Source organism: Delphinus delphis, chromosome 16 (assembly GCF_949987515.2).
Source record: "Delphinus delphis chromosome 16, mDelDel1.2, whole genome shotgun sequence".
Taxonomy (NCBI): Eukaryota; Metazoa; Chordata; class Mammalia; order Artiodactyla; family Delphinidae; genus Delphinus; species Delphinus delphis.
Genome location: NC_082698.1, coordinates 32,698,451 through 32,722,055, shown reverse-complemented (window position 1 = coordinate 32,722,055; position 23,605 = coordinate 32,698,451). Strand labels below are relative to the sequence as shown.

At 41.2% G+C, this 23,605-nt stretch overlaps 1 protein-coding gene across 2 annotated transcripts in view; it reads left to right on the top strand.

Moving 5' to 3' along the window:
* Positions 1 to 23,605, top strand: part of PLCE1 (phospholipase C epsilon 1) — a 314,859-nt gene that overhangs the window by 34,999 nt on the left and 256,255 nt on the right. For both annotated transcript variants that reach the window (XM_060034444.1, XM_060034443.1), the window contains exon 2: positions 6,146 to 7,702. In XM_060034444.1, coding sequence (XP_059890427.1) covers positions 6,497 to 7,702 — 1,206 coding nt within the window. In that variant the 5' untranslated portion in view covers positions 6,146 to 6,496. The remainder of the gene's footprint in view (positions 1 to 6,145; positions 7,703 to 23,605) is intronic.

Here is a 23,605-nt window from a genome sequence, read left to right as displayed (position 1 = left end):
CAGAAAACCTAAAATAGTGGTAGCTTAAAGAAGATAGCATTTTATTTTTCTCTCTTCCAAATCTAGGAAACAGGCACAGTGGCTTCTATCTTGTTTCTTTGCTATGCAAGGCATCTATTCTCATGTTTACCTCACAGTCTGATATGGCTGCTTTAGCTCCAGCCATCATGCCTTCCCTGCAGCCAGCAGAAGGGAGAAAGAGGAGGAAGAGAAGGGCACACTCTCTCCCTTCAAGGACACTGTCCATAAGTAGCAAACCATTTTGCTTATATCTAATTAGCACTAACTTACTTGTATTACTACATCTAGCTGTAGGGGAGGCTAATAAAGGGATGGCCACTAAATTTCACAAAATTCAGAAGTTCTATTATTGAGGAAAATGAGAACAGATTTGGGGGGACAATTAGCAAGTCTCTGTCACCCTACTGATAATTTTATGAGATAAAAGATGAAGATGTTAAGAAAAAAAATGTCATGAAGAACTTAGGGGTAAAGCAGGAATAAAGACGCAGACCTCCTAGAGAACGGACTTGAGTTTATGGGGAGGGGGAAGGGTGAGCTGTGACAGGGCGAGAGAGAGTCATGGGCATATACACACTAACAAACGTAGTAAGGTAGATAGCTAGTGGGAAGCAGCCGCATGGCACAGGGATATTGGCTCGGTGCTTTGTGACAGCCTGGAGGGGTGGGATAGGGAGGGTGGGAGGGAGGGAGACGCAAGAGGGAAGACATATGGGAACATATGTTTATGTATGACTGATTCACTTTGTTATAAAGCAGAAACTAACACACCATTGTAAAGCAATTATACCCCAATAAAGATGTTAAAAAAAAAAAAGATGAAGATGAAATGAGATAATACGTACACTGTGCTTAGAACATGCCTGACATACAATACATGCTTAATAAGTATTAGCCATTGTTTTTATAATTAAACATTATAGGCAGTCATTCATTCACTCTATTATTTGTTCAACAGACATTGAATACCTACTATGCTGGATATCATACCTCTCCTGTTTAAATCTTTCTATCAACAATGAGGAGAAGACTGCTGTCCAAGATAGCCTGTCCTTTGTGGAACAGCTCTAAAAGTTAGGGAATTATTTATCAAACTAAGCCAAAGCATGCCTCCCCAGTAATTCATTTGTTTTGGCCCTGATCTTACCTTTTGAAACTATGAAACAAGCCTTTTTCCTCATTTCAGTTCTTCAAATACATGAAAATGGCTAATAAGCCTCACGCTTAGTATTCTGGCTCTAAACAGGCATTTTGTTAACTCATTTATTTAGTGTGTAGTTTGACAAACTTTTTCTGTAAAGGGCTAGATGGTAAATATTTCTGGCTTTGCAGGTCACATGGTCTCTGTCACAATTTCTCAACTCTACCACTGTAATGTGAAAGTAGCCGTGGACATTATATAAATGAATGGCCACGACTGTGTCCCTATAAAATTTTGTTTACAAAAACAGATAGCAGGCCAGATTTTGGCCTGGTGCTATAGTTTGCTAGCCCCCTGATTTAGCCCATGGAAACTTACCAACAAGGTTATTTATGACTGATATTCCCCTACTCTGAAGCTGAAAACTTACTCTGTGACACTCCTGATTCTTCTTATACCTTTCATTTCTTTTTCTTGTCTTACTACAAGATTTGGCTAGAATTTCTAGCTAGGATTGGCTAGGATTTCTAACACCCCCTGCGTCTCCATAACTTTACTTCCTGGCCAGTCATTTCCCTTGACACATTATCTATCCCAATTCATCTCTAGCTTGGAAACGCTACCTTGACAAGTCTTCTCTTGTTCTGCCATATTCTTAACTCACATATTGTTTGACCTCTCCCAGGCTGGCCCTTCTCCAATCTTCCCCACAAACCTGTGCACATTAAGAAATGAAGAATCCTTTTTTCCATCCCTTTCTTTTTCAAATCTGTTAGACTCTGATCTTCATTCGGACTTCAGCTTTTCTTCAGTTAACAGTCTAATGCTAACTATAACTCTAACCAAACCCAACTTCCCTCAAAGACAACCTAGAGGAGATAGGTAGAAAATTAACATTTACTGATGGGCCAGGCACTGCTGACATTTGCAACATGTATGTTTCACTCCAATGTTATAGATGTGGTAAGGGCAGTTCGAGATTGATCATATAACCAGCTGTGGTCATGCAGCTGAGATTCAGGGAGTCAATCCCAGTTATAGAATAGAAATTCAAATTTGACTGGACCTGAGGAGTGGAATGTGTGAATCTGGCAAAAGTAATTCAACACCATGTCACAAATACAACAGAGTTGCTAAACTCTGGTCATCTTCTCTCATCAAGACATTTACAAGGCATAGAATAACAAACATTTGCACTGAACTTTTGGTTTTCAGAACATTTCCTTCACAGTTTTATGGAGTAGGTGATTTTATTTGAATTTTACAGGAGAGGAAATCAAACCGCAAAGTGGTTAAAATATTTGCCGGAATTGCCAGGCGGCAGTGTCTTTCTATTTCTCTCTAGGAGAGTCCACAATTGCTCTTCTCGTAAAAGTCCGTACACCTCTTTTCTAGCTAACTCCGTTTTGTCTTTCATACCTCAGCTCGGTCATCATCTTTTCCAAGAAATACTTCCTGCAGTCACTCCCACCTTGTGCCCACCATCTGATTTAGATGCTCTTCCTCTGTGTTAACCCAGATCATCATCACCTTGTTTGCACTGTATCTTAACCGATGAAGCATTAACTTGTAAGGAAATCAGGGGCACATCCTTGCCTCGTTTAATTTTGTACTCAATAAATATTTGTCGAATAAAGGAATGACGTGAGCTGGAGCCAAGTCAGTGCTCCAGGGAGTCATTTTCCTGGGATGTTGCTCAGTCCTGGTTACACCTGGAGGCAAAACAGAAACCTCAGCCTCTTCCAGAGACAAATGCAAATAAAAGAGGATTCTCCCAGGAGCCATCGATCTCTGTAGCCAGGGGACATCAGAAATTCAAACCTGTGGGGTTTTAGACTAGATAACAAAGAAAGCAGCATAACTATGGAGAAGAGCGTAGGTTCTAGAGTCAGGCTTCTTGGATTTGAATCCTGACTTTACCATTTTCCAGCCGTGTGATCTTTGGCAAGTGACTTAGCTTTTCTCTGCTTGGGTTTTTAATCTCTCACACGTGGATAATGATGGAACTCATCTATATTAGTTACTTATTGCTGTGCAACGAATTATCCCCAAAACTTAATGCCTCAAAACAATGAACATTTATTATCTCACAGTTTCTGTGGGGCAGGAATTTGGAAAGGGCTCAGGTGAGTGCTTCTGGCTCTGGGTCACTGGTGAGGTTACAGTCAAGAAGTCGAGTAAGGCTGCCTTCATGTTGAGCCTTGACTGAGGTTGGAGGATCACTTTCCAAGGTGGCTCACTCAAGTAGCCGTTGGCAGGAGGCTTCAGTTCTTGCCACAGGGAACTCTCCTTATGACATGGTAGCTGATATCCCCCAGAGAAAGCAAGAGAGGAAGAGCCAAGAAGGAACTCCGATGACTTTTATGAGCTATTCTCAGAAGTCATACACTGTTACTTCCATGTCATTGTCTGTGTTAGAAGGACGTCACTAAGTAGAGCCCACATTCAAGGAAAGGGGAATCAGTCTCCACATTTTGAAAGGAAGAGTATCACAGAATTTGTGGACATATTTTAAAACCATCACACTATCTGGTAGAGTTGAGTGAGAATTACATGAGATAAGAATTATAAAATGCTTAGAACAGGACTTAAGCAGCACCTACCTTGAATTACCTTCCTCATGGGTTAGAAAGGATGGATGAACTGTCAATCTGAAGGCTTTGGCTTGAAAAATTACATTCCTCTAAAAAATGGAGCAAAGATATTGAAAGCTGGTGCCGTAAGCCATTAAAGTATTCAGTATAGTTCTTGACATGAAAAGTTGTTCATGTTTTGAATTTTTAAAAGCAGGTATAAAACAGCATGTACAGTATGATCTGGTATTTGTGTAATTATATACTTATACCTCTGTATGTTAATACATAGGGAGCATTCTGGAAGGAGGTTCCTCATAGTATTAATCATGGTTATCTCTGGGTGGTGGAATTTGTGTTAAGGTAAAAAAAAATGTGTGTGTTTTTCTGCATTGTTTGAATTGTTTTATACTGAGCATATATCTACAAAAATAAGAGAGGCATTTTCCAAAGAAAATAAAAAAGAAACCAAGTTGGAAGGAAGACACAAAAGGTGGAAAGGGTTAGGATGTTGTATTAGGACGTTGCTGCTCTGGGTGGGTTGGTTTGTTCCTTGTGATGTATATGATCGATAGGGTGTCCTCTGATCTTCAAGGTAGTTGTGAAGACCTGCATGTGCTGAAAGCAGGTGAGAGTTTGTGACTGTCCTTGCTTGAGGAGACATATATGTAAGAGAAGAAGGGAAGAGCGGAAAAGGAGGAAGCAAGGAGAAGAGGGACATCTGTGTAGCAAAGAGCAAAGACAGGGTGAATCTGCTGTTGACAGCAGAGCCTGAATGCCATCAGTTGCCTTGGGAAGAACAGCTTTACCTATAAAGGAACAGTATACTTGTGATGGGCACCCTATGGGCCCAGAGTGCCTTGAATATCCTTTATAATTGCACTTGCCACATTGGACTGAAATCTGTTCAATTGTCTCTCCTTAATAGACTTGCAAGCAGGTCCTGGCTTTCTAGCCCATTACACGGTTCCCAGCAGAGAGCAGGGTTCAATAATTTGGAGAATAAAATAGGCTAAATTATTTTTTTAAATAATGTCTTTCACAAATTGAAAATGTTTATGTCAGTTGACATTCAACTGAATAATTTATTCAAATGAAACAGAGGGAGTTAAAAATGTATATACTTTATGGGAAAAAATTAGAAACACTGCCCAAAGATGTTCTTTGAAAGGTTTAAATCTATCATTTGTCTCCCATTTGTTGCATCTGTTCTTTGTTCACCTTTTCCTTTTTTCTGCCTTCTTTTTTATTATTTGAAAAAAATTTTAAGATTCTAATATCTTTACTTATTTCCTATATTTTTTTCTTGAAGTGGTTGCACTGGGGCTTATAGTATACATCTTTAGCTTATGACAACCTGACTTTAAGTAATGTTATCCCGATTCATGTAGAAAATAATCTTATAACAATATATTTCCATTTCCTCTCTCTTGACCTTTGTGCTATTATTGTCATATATTTCACTTCTGCATTTGTTAGTAACCCCACAATGCCTTGTTACTATTTTTGCTTTAAATGGTCAGTTATCTTAAGTTATTTAAAAAGTAAGAAAAAATTGTATTTATCCACATATTTAACATTTTTCATACTCTTTATTTCTTTTTATAGATTCAGATTTCTATCAGGTATCATTTTCCTTCTGCCTAAAGGACTTCTTTTACCATTTCTTATATGTAAGTTTGCTAGTGATGAATTCTTCCAGTGTTATATGTCTAAAAAGTCCTTATTTCATTTTTGTTTTCAAAAGATTTTTGCTGAGTATAGAAGTCTAAGTAAGCAGTATATATATATATATATATATATATATATATATATGTATATATATATATATATTTTTTTTTCCCCCCAGTACTTTAAAGGTTTACTCCACTGTCTTCTGGCTTGCATTGTTTCTATGAGAAGCCTGCTATCATCCTTATCTTTGCTCCTCTCTACTTCATGTGTCTTCTTTCTCTAACTTCCTTGGCCTCTTTGAATTCTCAACTACTTCTCTTTAAATTAGACACGCTGTTGGGTTTCATCTGGGTCCCACCTCCCTCCCCGGTAGCCTAAAAACTCTTAAGCTATAAGCTAGGGCATTTATAGAGCTCACCTTATTTGTTTTTTTCTTCTTTCAGGGATCATTGTTCTATGTTGCCTGTTGTTCAATATCTGAAAACCATTATTTCATTATTTTTTTCTGATTTTTTTTCAGTTGTTTAAGGAAGGAAGATAAATCTGGTCTCTGTTACTCCATTCTGACTGGAAACAGAAGTTCTGAAATACTGAATCAGAAAAATGATACCAACTTCTGATTGCAAAACTCCTTACTCAAAATGGATTCGTAGTTTGCCTTAGCTTAGAATTATGAGTTCATGTTTGAAAATCTGTTTAGTGCCACAGTGTTTGACATTATCCCTTTTTCTCACAGGATACATTCGAACTGGATTTTTAAATCATTGTAAGCCAGTGATGAATCAGAGGTTACAGAATGCAATGTCGAATAAAAGTCTTCGAAAGAATTGCTTCAAACGACCAAAGAAAGAAAATTGATCTACCGCCTTAAAACCTTGATCTCGAAGAGCATACTGCACATGGTAGGAAGTGATAACTGGGGAAATTTATGTGGCTCTTAATGCACCTAAATGAAGGAATTGTCACTTTGTTTCTCAGAGGGCTTATACACCTGAGATTATTTTAATAACCCATAGTTTTATTAACATTTTGACATGATCACAAACGGGGAGAAACAGCGGTAGCTAAAGCCTGCTCATTGGTCACGATGACTTCTGAAGAAATGGCAGCTTCTGTCCTCAGACCTGTGACTCAGCGAAAAGTGGTATCTGCTCAGTCGGCTGTAGATGAAAGTAACGATAAGGTCTCGGACATCAGTGTTCCAAAGACGCATCCTGTCAGGCAGAGCGGGGAGACTTCTCATACCATCTCACAACTGACCAAACTTACAGAAGAACCTTCTGGAAGCAACTTGCCCCAGATTCTCTCAGTAGCAAGGGAGAAAATAACGAGTGACGAGAACAGTAATGAAGAGTGCTGGGAGAAAAGCATACCAGACTCTGTGAAAAACCTTAACGTTAACTGCAACAACATACTGAAAAACCATCAGTGTGGCCTTCCTCAGAGCCAGTTTTATGAAACGTGTGATTCTACCACAGAGGAAGGCCTGTGTTTGGAAACTGGAATCCCTTCTTCACTGGAAAGAAAGGTGTTCCCTGGAATTCAACTGGAAATAGACGGACCTCCCGCGGGCATTATTAGTCCATTAGGAGCTCAATCAGCCATCTTAGAGACGGGCAGGGCACACCCTGACAGCAACATGGCGGTATTTCACTTTCAGTATGAAGTTGACAGAAGAATGTCAGACACTTTCTGTCCCCTGTCGGATAACTTGATTTTGGATGATTGTGGAAACTGTGTACTACCTGCTGTTGGTGGGGAACAAAAGAACAATTACATGGCGTATACTTGTAAACTGATGGAATTGGCAAGTAACTGTGACAGTAAGAATAGGCAGCTGCAGTATGATCCTTGTGACCCCTTGAATGACAAATACTTGTGCTTTGAAGGCTCTTGCCCGAAGGCCGATGTAGTATGTTCAAGTGACATCTTTTGCGGGGAGGATTTTATGGACAGTCCACCTGCCAAGACCTTTCTGAGCCATTTTGAGGACTTCCCTGATAATTGTGAAGATGCAGAAGAAGATTTATTCAAAAGCAAGAAGGAGCGGTCCACTTGGCTAGTGAGGAGATTTTGTAAAAATGACAGGGAAGTAAAGAAATCTGTATACACTGGGACAAGGGCAATTGTGAGAACTCTGCCTTCCGGTCACATTGGGCTGGGGGCTTGGAGTCACGTTGATCGGAAGAGAAACGGTCTCTTACTGCCTTGTGGGAGAGTCATGGAACGGCTGTCAACAGTGGTGACGAGGCAAGATGGGGGCCAATGTCCGTCAGAAGCCCAGTGGTATCCGGTAAGAGTTAAAGTTTCTTTTGATCAATTCTTTAAAGTTGAGTTTTTAAAAATCCAAATCTCCGTTGTCTTAATTCATGAGAAATTTTCAGTTCTGGCAAATGACTCTTACAGGAAGCATTTGTAATTTTTGGAAACTAGTAGACCTAACAGATACTGGAATTGACAGCTATCAAGATTGTGTTAATGCCACAACAATATAAGTAACAAAATACACATACATACATCATCAGGATAGGAGAAATTAGGGAGAGCCCCTGGTTACTGTGCACAGGATTATAAGATGGAGACAACTGAGAGTGGGAAACGGGCTCCCTCAACTGATTGTCTAGTTGTGTCCTTTGGAGATATATGCTTCTGTCCTCTTCTACCATGTAGCTCATTGTTTGCTCTTAGGTTGCAAGGCCTAAAGGAACTTAAATCTGTTTTCCTCCGTTTTCTAGCCAATGCTCCCAGTTTCTTCCCCCTTCACCCTTTTTATGCCATAGGCCCTTTTGGCAATTTGGTAAAGTCTTTAAACTGAGAAGAGCACTTTTAAATGCATCAAACGAAGTACAAAGGATCATAAAAGACACAGATTATGTGGATATACGTTTATCAAGATAATTTTGAAATTGTAATATAGCAGAGTACCGTAATGGCATAATGCAATAATAGCATCTAGCAATGTGATAACAATCATAGTTTCAAAGTAGGATGAATGTTAGTAGGGAATGGTTTACCTGGGGCTTTCCCAGTTTTAGCACTGCAAGTCCCATGCTCTGGGAAGCCACTCAGTCTTGGGCAAACCAGGGCAGTTGGTCACCCTAATTGTAAATACTATTTTAGGTCTCTTCCGTGACTATAATATATGGAAATATCTGTGGTTTCTGTTGGTGGCAAAAAGCACAGGTACTGCCAGTATTACTGAAGTTTGTTGCTTACATTCATAATTGAAGGAAATTCTACATTTCTATTTGAGATTAATAAAAAAATTCTTTTTCATCCAACTTTCTGGGCTCTCTGAGTTCTATCCACAGTTCCCCCTGTTTAAGTTAAGATTCCTGCTTTAGAAATGCACACAATTAGCTGCCCACTCTTGGACCTGATCCTTGCATCGGAAGCCAGCACCATGTATCATCTCGGTTTTTCCCTTCTCTGGCTAAATAGCCCTACTTCCTTCAACTGATCTTCATGGAAGAGCCCTTTCTATAACTCTTGCATTTCAGTTTTACACAGTTCCTTAAAACCTGGCCCAGTAAATAAAACCTGGTCTAGAACATCCCTTTTATTGAAATATGACTAGTATATTTTTATTTTAATCATCATCAACCATGGGAGCTAATGTTTATTGTGCATTTTACATGTGCCAGGCATTGGGCCAAATAACTTACATACTTGATTTCATGCAGTCATCTCAACTACCTTCTGATATGGTCTGATTATTAACCCCATTGTATTGCTAAGAAAACGGAGTCTCAAGGAAATTCTGTACCTTGCCCACAGTCACTTAGCTAGTAAGTGGTATAACTAGGACCTGTAATCCAGGCAACTCACACTCTTAGTTTCTCGAGATCAAGAAAGATATAAAATTTAGATTAAGTTTTCAAAGGAACGAAAGAATTCTGTTCTTTTCACAGTATGTTGATTGAGTAGCCCCACTTACTAATGCTCATAGTATCTCAGACTTCTCGTGTTCCACACGGTGGCTCTGACCCTGGTTATGTGTTAGAATCAATGTCCAGGCTCCACCCCAGACCCTCTGAATCAGAATCACTGGGGTAGGGCACAGCATGAATAATTTCTCTAAGTTCCCCTGGTGGTTCTATGATTCTATGGAGTTGAGAACCACTGACCAGGAGCTTAAACTGAGCTTTTTGCTTTTTGGTCAGGACATTTCGGGAATATTTGCTCTGCCCTAAATTCCCTACCCGGCTCTGGTTCTCAGGAGTGTCAGGGCTGCCCTGGGAGCCTGCCTGAAAAGTGACAGCTTGCAGGCCCTTCTCTCTGTACATTTGATGGGCAGTTCAACCCGGCAAGTGTCAAGGGATTTGGTTTTGAATCTTCATCTGGTTCCTCATGAAACCTGAGTCAAGAGTTGGTGTGAGCTACCCACATGCTCCCCAGCTCTTCTGACAGAATTTTGTCCACCCAGGAGAAAAAAGCTCATTCCAGGCATGTGTGTCCTGCCTGCACTATGGTGACTTGTCCAGTGCTGACCATGAAACTGCTGCTGATGGCAACATGTCAACCCACTTAAAAATGCATTGATTTTAAAATCCATGTACACTTGAAATTGAACATTAAGAACACAACAGAAATTTAAATACAGCAAAGTAAATGGAAGTAGATGGCTTGAAACCATTATCAGAGTTCCCCACACACTTATACAGTCATGAGGGTCATGAATCTGATGTCAATTTCAGAATAATTTTTGGCATGCCTTTATTCATTCCTCCAGTTTCTGGAGCCCTGCCACTTCTTCTGAGAATGTTCACTGGTCCCTAGCTCAAACCTGTCCCTTTCTGTCTGTCAGAGGCCTTGGGATGGGTAATTTCCAAAGAAAAGAACCAAAGAGATGATGCAAATCATCTTTTTCCTGCTTCTTAGTCTCTGGAGGCTGGGAGAGCCTGCCACACCTCCTGCAGAGTAAACCTCAGGAACTTCTCTCTCCTTCTCTCTGTCTGGGCTTCCTGGAGGCTGTGGCCATTTTTATTAACCCCAAAGATGAAGCTGGGGGATGGGCCAATTGTCCTCCTGTTCATTCATTTGTTCGTTCTTTCTTTTTTTTTGTAGTTAATTTACAATGTTGTGTTAGTTTCTGGTGCACAGCAAAGTGATTGTTTTATTTATATATATATATTATTTTTCATATTCTTTTCCATTAAAGATACTGAATATAGTTCCTTGTGCTATACAAGTATGACATTGTTGCTTATTCTCCTATCCTTTCTTAAGGGTAATTTCTGAAAGGGAGAGCCTTTTTTGAACACTCAAACATGGCAGGAATGAATCAGTATTTTCTGAAGTATCATATTGTCTCTGCATCTCATTCTTTAGTTTGAGTCTGGTGGAAATCCTTCTCAAAAGTTGCACAGATGAATTATAGCCCCTTTCCCCCTGCTCCTGTAAATTCCATCCTCCACCTAAAAAAACTACAGACCCCCAAGGTTATTCTCCTGTTCCTGTTCTTCGATTATTTCATGTGTCCGTCCTAGCTCTCCAATCAGATTGTAAGTTTATTAAGGTCAAGAAATGGCCCTACCTTTTGTATACTCTCCATAGTGCAAGCACGATGCCAAGTATTAAGAAAACAGGACAATGCCATGCTTACAATCATGGTCTCTGGAGTCAGTCGCCCTGAATTGAAATTGTGACTTTGACTCCAACACCTACTGGCCATGTGACCTTGGGCAAGTTGTTTAACCTCCTTGTCCCTAATTGCCTTAAAGGTAAACTGGGAATAATGGTTCTTGGGGGATTAAATGAAATGCTACCATAAAGTCCTCTGCACGGTGCCTGGCCCCTCTTCTCGCCCGGGGCTGTTATCTTGCGCTTTGTCATGAACTGTCCCCACCTCCTTCTACTCTTTGGTGCCTTCTCGCACAGGGATGTTTACCGTGGTATGCATTTGAAGGTATGTCCTTCCATCTATGATGTGGTAGCTTGCTTAATCCCTCCCACACGTTTAGAGTATGTGTTATTTGTCCAATTAGTTCCTTTGCCTCACATTAAAAATTTTTTTCTTGAATGCCTTCGTCAAGATAACCCAATTAATTTATGTTTGCACAGCTGTGCAGGGAAGAATGGATTTCAATGGGAGACATTAATGAGGATTAATGCTTGCTGACTGACTAACCATATTGGTATCTTCCTCCTCCTGCCTGTAAAAAATTAAAACCTACCCCTTATTCAGTTACAACCCCCCTTGCCTGCTTTCAGTTTATTGGCTCAACAAGACGGCATATTTTGGCAAGTGGCTGAACTCTCCAGGTTAAATGTTGGTTAAAGGTGCTTTTCCTTTAAAAAAAAATTCTCCCCTTGCCCGAATTTTGGGGAGTTTTAAGTACCTAGAGTTATTCTGAATATGAAGTACAGGAGGATCCTGCGTCTGCTGGAATCACTCATGTAACCTAGTTCTCCGTGCACTGAATGATGAAACATGGAGAATGTGAAGGTGGCAGGGCAGACAGCCCACCAGGTCCTGTTTTATTGCTTCATTTGTTTCCCTGCCTTGATCCACAAGAGGATTTACCGTGAAAGAATATATACAACAAAATAGAAAAAATGAAGTTTTACTTTTTAGAAATCAGACTAGGAAAACTAAATTAAAAACCAGCTTCTATGTTGCTATTCCCTGTTCTGCTTTCTGCCTTCTAAAATGTGTCTTTCTCCTTCACATTTTATTCTGTTCTCTAGCAGAGAAAATTAAACTTAAGAGGCAGTGAAAAATATTCGCGTGTTTAACATAAATGCCTTTGTCAGCACATATGTCCTGGATTCTTTATTTTCTCTATTATGTGTAAAGGGACCAACCGATAATAAATTCATCTTCTAAGTTGTAACTGTTATGGATGATCAAATATCCATTGAGCCCTGCTGTCCAGTGTTGTAATAGATGGCAGTTGAAATAGCAACATGTCTTGTTTTCTTATCTGGAAATTTGGTCTCCCTGCAACTTGGGTACAGTTGGACCTTGAAATAATTAAAATTTCACAGGGTGCCCAGGTAAGCTGAAAGCCTGTGCTTGGGGACATGCCAGGCCTCCTCTTCCATTACTAAGGGTTATGTCAGGGTCATGACATGGGTATAGGACGATGCTGGCCCCTTCCTGCTGAGCACAGTGAAAGGGAATCCAGTTCCCGGCCAGCCCCTGTGCAGTTTAGTCACATCTAGTGCATCAGTGGAAAATGTGATGGGCTGTCAATAGGACAGCTGTCACTTATTAGCTTCATTGGGGCCGTTTAGAATGAATTTACTTCCACATCTCGGTAGTCACACCAGCTCTTTGGCTAGGATTTGGCAATAAAAGAGAAACAAAAAAAAAAGAAATGAAAAACACTGACCCTGGGCCGTAGTTTAAGGTGAATGTATTCATGGCCACTGTTACTCTTTTTTTTTTTTTTTAAGATTTGCTATAAACTGTTATTCTTATGTTAGCTTTGGGACACAATCAGATTAGGATGTTTTTCGTGTTCTTCCTTTTCCCCAGATGTCCTGCATAATGAGAATTAGCAGCTGGAGAGGCCTGTCCCATCCCTGGAAATGGGCTGTGGTTAAAATGTGGCCTGAAAAGAATCAGAACCCGTGGGCAAAGATAAGAGCATCAGATGGAGGCCTGATCTAACCCACACTGTGCATTTTTTACACAGGATGAACTCAGGCTGCCCATAGAATGACTTCCCCATAGTCATGAGTGATGAAGTGGCCCTCTTCCCCCCCCACCGCCCCTCCCTACCTCCCCCGGGAGCTGACTCAAGTACAGCAGTCCCCTTAGGGCTTATAGGCCTCCTGGAGTGATGCGGATTCAACACTCAAGGACTGAAGCATTTTTGGCAGTGGGGGGAGGGGGTGGTGACCGTCCCCTGACCCTCCATGACTAGACTAACTCATGGCTCAGGCAGGATCTTCCCTGAAAACCTCTTCTCGGACAATGGTGCTAGGGTCATTTTCTGACCCTGAAGAGCCCCATGCAGTAGTTTTTTGTTGTAGCAGCGGGCCTGGATACATTCAGAGCCTCAGGTTAAACAAGCGTCTTAACAGAGCTCAGTTATCCAAATCCCTAACCCCATCACTCAGCCCTTGAACCCCAACCCCTTCCCTCTCATTCAGGCCATCACCCCTCAAATCCTCAGAAAGAACTCAGCAGAAAACCACCTCTGCCTTTAGCAACACAAGGACACAGTGATCTTCAAGGAGAGCCCATACGTTGAAACCCAATAGACCTCCTTGGAGGGAAGGAGAAATGCTTTGATTTTTTTTTCCTTTTTAAAATGGCTTTATTGAGATACAATTCACATAGCATACAGTTTACCTATTTAAAGTATATAATCCAGTGGTTTGGGGTATATTCACATATGTATGCAATCATCTCCACAATTTTAGAACATTTTTATCACCTCAGAAAAAACCCCGTACCCTTTAGCTATCACCCTCCATTCTCTCCATCCCTTCCCCCCTCCCCCAGCCCTAAGCATCCACTAATCTACTTTCCATGTCTATAGATTTCCCTATTCTGGACCTTCATATGAATGGACTCATATAGTATGTAGTCTTTTGTGATTGGCTTCTTTCACTGAGCATAATATTTTCAGGGTTCCAAGTTCATAGCATGTATTAGTACTATGTGAGTTCTTTCTGCTGAATGATATTCCATTGTATGAATATACCACATTTTCTTTATCCATTCATCAGTTGCTGGACATTGTTTTTTTTTCTGCTTTTTGGCTGTGAACTTTCGTGTACAGGTTTTCGTGTAGACATATATTTTCTTGAGTGTATACCTAGGAGTGGAATTGCTGGGTCATATAATTGTGCTTAGCTTTTTGAGGAACTGCCAGACCTTTTTCCAAAGCAGCTGCAGCTTTTTACATTCCCACCAGCAATGTGCAAGCGTTCTAATTCCTCCACGTTCTGACCAACATTTCTTAGTGTCCATCTTTTTGCTTATAGCCATCCTAGGGGGTATGAAATGATATCTCATTGTGGTTTTGATTTGCATTTTCCTGATGGCCAGTGATGTTGAACATCTTTTCATGTGCTTGTTGACCATGTATGCATCTTTGGAGAAATGCCTATTCAAATCCTGTGCCCATTTAAAAAAATATTTTTTTAATTTTTGAATTCTTTACGTATTTTCGATATAAGTCCATTATCAGATTGTGATTTGCAATATATAGCTAGATACATGTATAGGTATAGATATAATGAATGGAAGTCAAGAGGGCAGCAAAGAAGGCTTCCAATTTTAATGCACAGTGAATCTTGTTAAACCTTTCCTTTGGATATTGATCTCATTCTTAGTCTTTCTTACACTACCCGACCAGCAACAACTTTCAAGTAAAACTTTCTATCTTCCTTCTCCCCACAATTCTCTCCAAACTCCAGTCTGCTTAGTTTCTCCTTCCTCTTCTGCCCAAGCTTTTTATCATGCATATAGGTCATTTTTCTAATTATCCAAATTCTGCTCCACAGAGCAGTGGCTGGGAACCAGATTGTTTCCTGCAAACTTGTGCATCACAGGGAGGCATTGAGGAGGATGTCACCACTTCATAGTAACATGCTCCATCATGCACAGGTGCAGCAGGGCCAGGCCTGGGCTGAGACAAGCAGGTGCCTAGGGTGCAAAATTTAAGGAGGCAGGGTCTTGCAAGTGCCAACCCTGTACTTATCAGTGAGCGCCTCCTTAAATTTTGAGCCCTAGGCAGCTTACTTGTCTCACTCTAGTTCCAGCCTTGGGTATGAGGGTCTAAGAGTATCTTTGCTTTAGAAATGCGTATTATCTTCCTAGTTCAGGAATGGCCTTGACTAAACACCCATATACCTTAATACAGATATTCTTAAAATATAAGTTAAGAATGGTTCCTCATTTTTATTTTTATTTTATTTTATTTTTTCTTGTGGTACGCGGACCTCTCGCTGTTGTGAGCTCTCCCGTTACGGAGCACAGGCTCCGGACGCACAGGCTCAGCGGCCATGGCTCATGGGCCCAGCCACTCTGCGGCACGTGGGATCTTCCCGGACCGGGGCACAAACCCACGTCCCCTGCATCGGCAGGCGGACTCTCAACCACTGCGCCACCAGGGAAGCCCTGGTTCCTCATTTTTAAAGGGTTCAAAAAAAATCACGAGAATAATAATATTTCATAACATGTGAAAGTTATAAGAAATTCAAATTTTACTCTTCACCAATGAAAGTTATTGGAACACAGTCACACCTGTTCCTTTATGTGTTGTTTACAGCTGATTTCTCCCTGTAACAGCAGAGTTGAGTAGCTGCAATCCAGACTGTATGGCCTGCAAAGACTAAAATATTTATGATCTGGTCCTCTACAGCAAGTTTGCCTTCCCCTGGCTTAGAACACCCCTTTCTACCTGGCGAATTCCTACCCATCCTTCCTTCCTGAGCTTAGATTTCACATTCTCTCCATGGTCTTTACTACCAGTCCCCTCCCCCTACCACGGATCCCAGTACAGAGTTTCTCTGACAGTCAGTACTCAATACGTATTTCTTGAATGACTCCCTGAATTATAAATGAATAAAGGCGGTTTCCACCCACTTACGGTGTCTTCTCTCCTTCCCCAGACCCAGTGCAAGCTTGTTAGCTATCCTTCCCCTGACCCTCAGAGCTTGGAACCAGTTCCTTAGTGCAGTGCCTAGGACAGAATCAGAATTTTCCATTGATATTCAAAGGATCTTTTTCAGTCCTGTGAACCCAGAGATCCATGCTTGTCACCTCCACAGATTTTGCCAAAAAGACAAAGAAGGGACATGTTTGGACCTCCTTGTTCCTGGCCCACCATTTCAACTGGCTGTAAAGACCTTTGAGAAAGTTTCCAAATGTTTTGTGTTTATAAGGGAACACCTGATTCTGCTGTTATCCGCAATGGGCCAGGGAGGAAAGAAAGCCCCCTCCTGTCAAGACCCAGGAGCTCTGTCCCTGCCCTTCAGAACCCCCAGCCCGTACAGGCAGATTTCCGTCATGGACCAGAGGGGATCTAGCTTCTGTTTCTCAGTCACGGTCAGGGATGATGTTGGTGGTAAAGCGATGGGGACAGCATGCCATGTTTGTTAGTTGAGGAGATCATTGTTGGCGTTTGGGAGGTGTTTGGCCAGTTCCTTCAAACCATCTGACCCCTTAATACTCTCAATAATAGACTTGAGGTAGCACCTTCCCACCCCCAAAAAAGACCTAAGTACCAGTTCCAGCTCTACTATTAACTGGTTGTGTGACCTTAAGCAAGTCACTTTAGGACCTGGGATTTTAATTCCTTTGGGTATAAAGGAAATCGAGGGCAGGCATGGACTCATTGCCTACTTCGTGTCAGACACTGTGTATATGATTTGCAGATATTAACTTAATGTTTCCTGTTAAAAACCCCAGCAGGCTATGACTTGTTGATTTAAGTCCCAGCCATGGATTTTGGGGTGAGTGTTCTGCCTCACCCAGAACTACCTCCTGGAGGTTTGATTTGGAGAGAAACTTGTCACTCAAACACTTGGAGTAATGGCAGGACAGAGGAGAGATGCTCCTTCATCACTGGCTAAGCACTGAAATGCCTGGAGCAGTACATCAGCGAGCACTTAGTGGGCTCTCACAGGGTGCCAGGCCCTGGGCTTCCCAGATGTCTTTGCTCTTTTCCCTCTCGTAGAGAGCAACTGTCTACGAGACTGATATTATGAACATCCTCATTTCATGCTCATGATAAGTAACGGGACCAAGCTCACACAGTGTCAGGACTTGAACCCAGGTCTGCCTACGTCCATAACCCATGCTCATAACAGCTCCTCAGAAGTTTCCCTGGAAGATTCTGATGTAACTCACCCCGGTAACTTGGCAGAGGTTCTGCTCTCTTATTAAATGTGCAAATGTTGAGCTGGATGAATCCTTGAGCTGTTTCTTTCTTCAAATGTGAGTTGGGTGTGACCTTTGGATGAAATGGGAGACGTGGGGAACAATACCAATTCTTAATGTGAGGGGCGTGTTGGCTATTGAAATGGCTAAGATTTATTTTTTATGACTCAGCCTGCAAGGGGGAAGAAACCAAGCCCGAAGGTTTGAATTTTTTACTGAATTGCTGTAATTTAGAAGGACATTTTAAAAGTTTTATAAGTAAGTAAGCAAGAACAAAGTCCAAAGCAAACTGCACACATCTGACTCAGAATCTATAGCTTATTCATGATCACACTGAAATAACCAAAACTAGCGGGAACATAATTCAGTATTTTTCCATTTTAATTTCAAGTTTTCTCTGACCCTTCAAAGATTCTGAGCAACTGACCTGAGTATGAAAAACATTACTCAGTAACATTTCTTTCCATAATCACACCATTAAAATGAAGTTTTCGCCTACTTCACAAGGTTGTGGGGCTGGAGAAAAAAAATGAGTTGGTTGTGTATTCAAGTGCTTGGCCAACGTTATGAAATCTCCCCCCAGTTACAACTTTTATTACTCCATGCTCTGAGGATTCAGAGTGAGGTACCTGGAGAAAAAGGGACTCAAAAACTACTGCAGACGCAGCAAAACAAAACCAGAATCAGCTGTATCCTTTCAGAAATGCTGCAAGCATAGAGTGTGGAACCTGCTTGCCGAAATCTGACCTTTGGTTTCCCTTTCATGGTGCCAGCCTAGTTTTAATAACGTCATCTTCAACTTGAGACTGGGTAACTTTTATCACCGACACCTAGTTGGTCTTATCCCTATGTTTTGATAGAATAAGGAATCAATTTTTTCAGTAGACCATGCTGAGTAGCCTAGCTTCAGAAAGATTTAGCACCAAATTATAAATGGTGAAACTTTAATAGTGAGTGTGGATGTGTCTCGAGAGCCAGCATGTAGGAGTTTGGCAGTGGGAAAGCCACATGACTTCAGTTTTTCCAGATTGTGTACCCTTCCATCAAATAGTAATTCCTTAGCCTTGAAAGACTCTTCCAGAACAAGGGGAAAGTTCATTTGAGTTCTAAATCGGTGAATCCAAAACTTGTTTGGTAGCAAATGCATTATTTTTCTTTTCAATTAGGCCATGAAAATGGTCTCAGGCCCTGGATGGACCAGCCAGTTCTTCTTCTGATGGCCACAAACCAAATATGGGCACCGTGATGATGGTGGGACTGGCATGACTGATATTTTGTGAGGGTAATTCCATTATTGCAGCAACCATATTTTCCAAACAAAAAGCTGGGAACTTTTTATTGAGAGGAGAGAAGGGCAGAATATTTGAAATTGAGGCTGATCCAGGAAATCCAGAATGATTAGACTTGGTAGTTGTGGATCACAACTTAAAGGAAAAGCATTGTGAGTGAACTAGTGCAAATCTAATTTGTTGCTAGAAAAATCAGGAACCTCAAAATGAATGACTTGATAATGGCGGCAAAGAATTGTCCACATGTAAAGATAACACATTAGAAACCCAGAATGGGGATCCAGCAAGTATTTTTCCCAAAGTTTTTGTTTTTCTGTATTTTGGCAAGTATTTGGTAGTTGCCATGATTTGTAAGTGTGAGGTAATTAAATAGATTTATTTTAAACACCAGGACATGTGCAGCTAAATAAGGGTTTTCTTTTTCTGAGGAATCATCTCAAAAGGCTCTCTCTGTTTTCCGTTCATGCTGCCATTATGCAAAATGTCTTCATCCTTTGAGCTTGGATTGAAATTTTCAAAACAGTCCATTCAAGCATCCTGGTTAATGGTGGTTTGGATCAGTATTGATGTGTGACTATGAAAGATAGGATTGGTTTTATTGAGGGTCTTATAAACTGACCAGAGGTGAAACGAGGTGTCTGACAATGTTTTGAGCAAAGGTAAAATTACAAGTCCTGCATATAAAACAACTTCAATGCAAACTTGGCCATTGTTTCACAGTCTGGCTCACAGCTTCCCTTCAGCATTGATGGATAGTTCAGAGGCGTCCACAAACCCATAACGCACCTTTGGTTTGGACTCAGCCTCATGAGCACAAAGCTCATGCCAGAGGGCAGGTTGAAATTTGGCCCCATCTTCTTCATCCCTCTTGGCCAGGTGCCCTGATACAGGATGCCACACTCTCAACCATATGTGATGATCCTGGGTAGTACCATGTGGAAGGGAATCAGAAGAGCTACTGAAGCCCAAAGCTACAGTTGTTTTTTCTCTTAGATTCATACATTATGTGCTCAGCATGGTGCAATCTGTTGAGTTCCAATGGTCTGAAATATAAACAAATTAAATTGGTCCAGTGTGAATGCTTTTCTAGGTGAATATAAAATAAGTATTTGGTAACTTTATGAACTACAGAATTCTTGAGCTGGAAGGCCCATCTTTTTTTTTTTTTTTTGCCGTACACGGGCCTCTCACTGTTGTGGCCTCTCCTGTTGCGGAGCACAGGCTCCGGACGCACAGGCTCAGAGGCCATGGCTCACGGGCCAAGCCGCTCCGCAGCATGTGGTATCTTCCCGGACCGGGGCATGAACCCGTGTCCCCTGCATCGGCAGGCGGACTCTCAACCACTGTGCCACCAGGGAAGCCCAAGGCCCACCTTTTATAACTTTATTCAGCTCCTCATTTTATAGATAAAGTAGCCAAGCCCCTAGACAGGTGAAGCTATTTAACCAGGTTCACATAGCTAATGGTGGAAGACACAGAGCTAGAAACTGGATCTCTAAAGACTGTCTTCTCATCTCTAAAATAGGATAAAAATGTGTGAAACAGCCTGTCACATAGTAGGTGGTCTGTTAATGTCAGCTGATTCTGAACCTAATGCTTTAGGGTTCCTGGGATGCCTAGGGTTCCTGGTACAGCACCTGGCCTAGAAGAGTTTATGGTGGAATGGTAGAGGCCAATATGTCTGTGCTATCTTTCATTTATTGCACCATTTTCCCAGATTGTAAACAACTTTGGTTGGTGCATAGTTCATCAGGTTTTTCCTGTGTTCTCTGGTCTATTCCAGGTTTCACGGCTTATTCTGTCTTCAGTTCTTTAAGAAACTGGCTCATCTTGTTGCAATAACATTGTCAGTGCTTTAAGTATTCAGAGATGCCCTTTTAGCTTGAATGTAGCCAAGATTTGTGAGTTCATTTCTCCCCTTAGTCCAGTTCTTTCCATCCTTCACTTGGCAGGTAGCTCTCTCTGGTTAATGACTGTAAGTTCTTCAAAGCATCCAGAACAGCCGTGGGATCCCTCCCAGTCTCTCAGGAGGATATTTCCCCCTTGTTCTTTTTCTCTTATTTATGGGAAGCAGCGCCAACTGTGAGACACTGAGCCCAGCGGGAGGGGCCAGACCTGGCCCAGGAAGAGCTAGTATGGCCTGAGCTGCAAGGAATCCAGCCAGGAATCCCAGACTCATAAAACGTTAGCACTGGAAGGGCCGTGGAGACCATCAAGTCCAACCTTTCATTTTACAGAAAAGGAAACTGAGGCTCAAAGAAAGGCAGAGGCCTTGCCCAGGTCTGGTCAGGCATTGATTTCAAAGCCAGGCTCTCAAGCCAACTCTTCTCCCCTGTGTCAGAAGCCAAACGCTATTTCTGACCCATAGGTATGGGGCTGAATTGATTGTATTATGTCAGTTAAGTTACTGAAGGCTTAAGCCTCCACAGTGGTTAAGTGAGCTCAGGAGCTAGAGTACCTGGGTTAAAATTCTGACTCTATACTTACTAGCTCTGTGACCTAATGAAAGTTACTTAACCTCTCTGTGCCTCTGTTCCCTCATCTCTAAAGTGGGGATAATAGTTTTACCTACTTCTTTGGATTGTAAAAATTAATAAGTCGTTATAGCTTAAATGATAACATATGTTAATGATAATGTTCTTTTTTTTTAACATCTTTATTGGGATATAATTGCTTTACAATGGTGTGTTAGTTTCTGCTTTATAACAAAGTGAATCAGTTATACATATACATATGTTCCCATATCTCTTCCCTCTTGCGTCTCCCTTCCTCCCACCCTCCCTATCCCACCCCTCCAGGCGGTCACAAAGCACCGAGTCGATATCCCTGTGCCATGCAGCTGCTTCCCACTAGCTATCTACCGTACGTTTGTTAGTGTATATATGTCCATGCCTCTCTCTCGCCCTGTCACAGCTCACCCTTCCCCCTCACCATATCCTCAAGTCCGTTCTCTAGTAGGTCTGTGTCTTTATTTAATGTTCTTAATTTTAAAGCATTTAGACAGTACCTGGCACTATTGTTGTTGTTTCTCAAGCCTCAATTTTTAACCAAAACTCTGTGTTATCTCCCCATAAATAGAGATTTTTCTCTAGGGACCCTGACGAAATAACTCTAAATTGTGGGGTATAGTGTCTGCTGTAAGAGTGGGAGGAAGATTTGTGTAGCCTGAGAAGACTTCCTGGAGGAAGTGGGATATCTGCTGAGTCCTGCTAGGTGTTAGGATTGCTCATCTTCCAGCAGTGAGAAAGCAAAATATTCCATCACAGGAAGACTGACCACCTTTCTCACTTGCAGGAGTCCATGTGACTTATTCCAAATATAACGTTGATTTCAGAGGCCTTCTGCCATTTTGCCTTAGTGATTTTTCCCCCAAAGACATTACTTCACCTAAAACTTAAAGTGATGTAAAATTAGCTTCTATACTTTGCAAAAAGTTTTTGACAACACCTGTTGATGTGAGGAGGCAGAGGACCAGTTTGTTTATGTGTTTGTTTTTGTAGTTGGCCATTTTCAATAATGAAATAAGTCATAAACTTATCAGCCGACTAGATGATGGTTAGCATTGTTTAGCAATAAAGAATTTTTTAACTGAGGTATGTGCATTCGTTTTTTATACATAATGGTATTGCACAGTTAATAAACTACAGTATAGTGTAAATGTTGAAATCATTTGGACAAATACCATATAACTTTTTTAAAAAATTTATTTATTTTTGGTTGTATTGGGTCTTCGTTGGTGTGCACTGGCTTTCTCTAGTTGTGGCGAGTGGGGGCTACTCTTCGTTGTGGTGCACGGGCTTCTCATTGTCGTGGCTTCTCTTGCCGCGGAGCACGGGCTCTAGGCACATGGGCTTCAGTAGTTGTAGCACGCAGGCTCAGTAGTTGTGGCTCGCGAGCTCTAGAGCGCAGGCTCAGTAGCTGTGGCATGGGCTTAGTTGCTCCGCAGCATGTGGGATCTTCCTGGACCAGGGCTCGAACCCGTGTTCCCTGCATTGGCAGGTGGATTCTTAACCACTGAGCCAACAGGAAAGCCCAATACCATATAACTTTTATATGCACTGGGAAACCAAGAAATTTGTGTAACTCGCTTTATTGTGATATTCACTTTATTGCAGCAGTCTGGAATCATATCTGTAATATCTTCAAGGTATGCCTGTATTGTGTTGGCTGTTAAAAGCCCTTTTCCTTTCCATATATACTGTAGAATCAGTTTCCTGAGTTCTACAAAATAGCTTACTGGGATTTTGATTGGGACTGCCCTGAATCTACAGATCAGGTTGGAAGAACTGACATCTTAACAGTGTTGACTCCTTGTCCATGAACATGGAATATATCTCCATTTATTTAGATCTTCTTTGATTTTTTGTTGGCGTTTTGTAGTTTTCCACATATAGGTCATGTATATATTTTGTACTTATAGCTAAGTATTTAATTTTTGAGGTATATTGTAAGTGGTATTTTTTAAAATTTCAAATTCCAACTGTTCCTTGCTCATATATAGGAAGCATTTGACTTTTGTACATTAACCTTGTATCCTGCATCCTTTCTATTACACTCACCTTTCCTTATTGGGGGGTCAGTTTTGGGGGATTTTCTACCTTGAAAATCATGTCATCACAAATAAAGGCATTTTTATTTTTTCCTTTCAAAAAAAATAATAAATAAAAAAATAAGTTTATCAGCCGAAAGTAATGCTAGGGCCTTGAAATACCCTGTATGCCCTCTTTTGGCCCTCTCATGCCTCTGCCTATCCCCTTTCCCCCCAACCCAAGTATATTATCCTCAATCCTTTCCATTATTCCCTTACTTTTCTTTTTATACAGTGTTGTTGCATCTACATGTATTCTTAAGAACTATACATTTTTACTAAATAGCTATTGAAGCTATTATGAATAGTGCTATTCTGTTCCCTACTAGCCTCTAAAGCCTTTGCCTGATCTGGTTCTCTCTTCCTGTCATGTCCCCCTCACTTCACTACTTAAGATTCTGGCCATTTTATAAAACCTTGTTAAGTACATCCCATCCCTTTTGTGAACCTTTCTTAGGCTACCACAATATACCA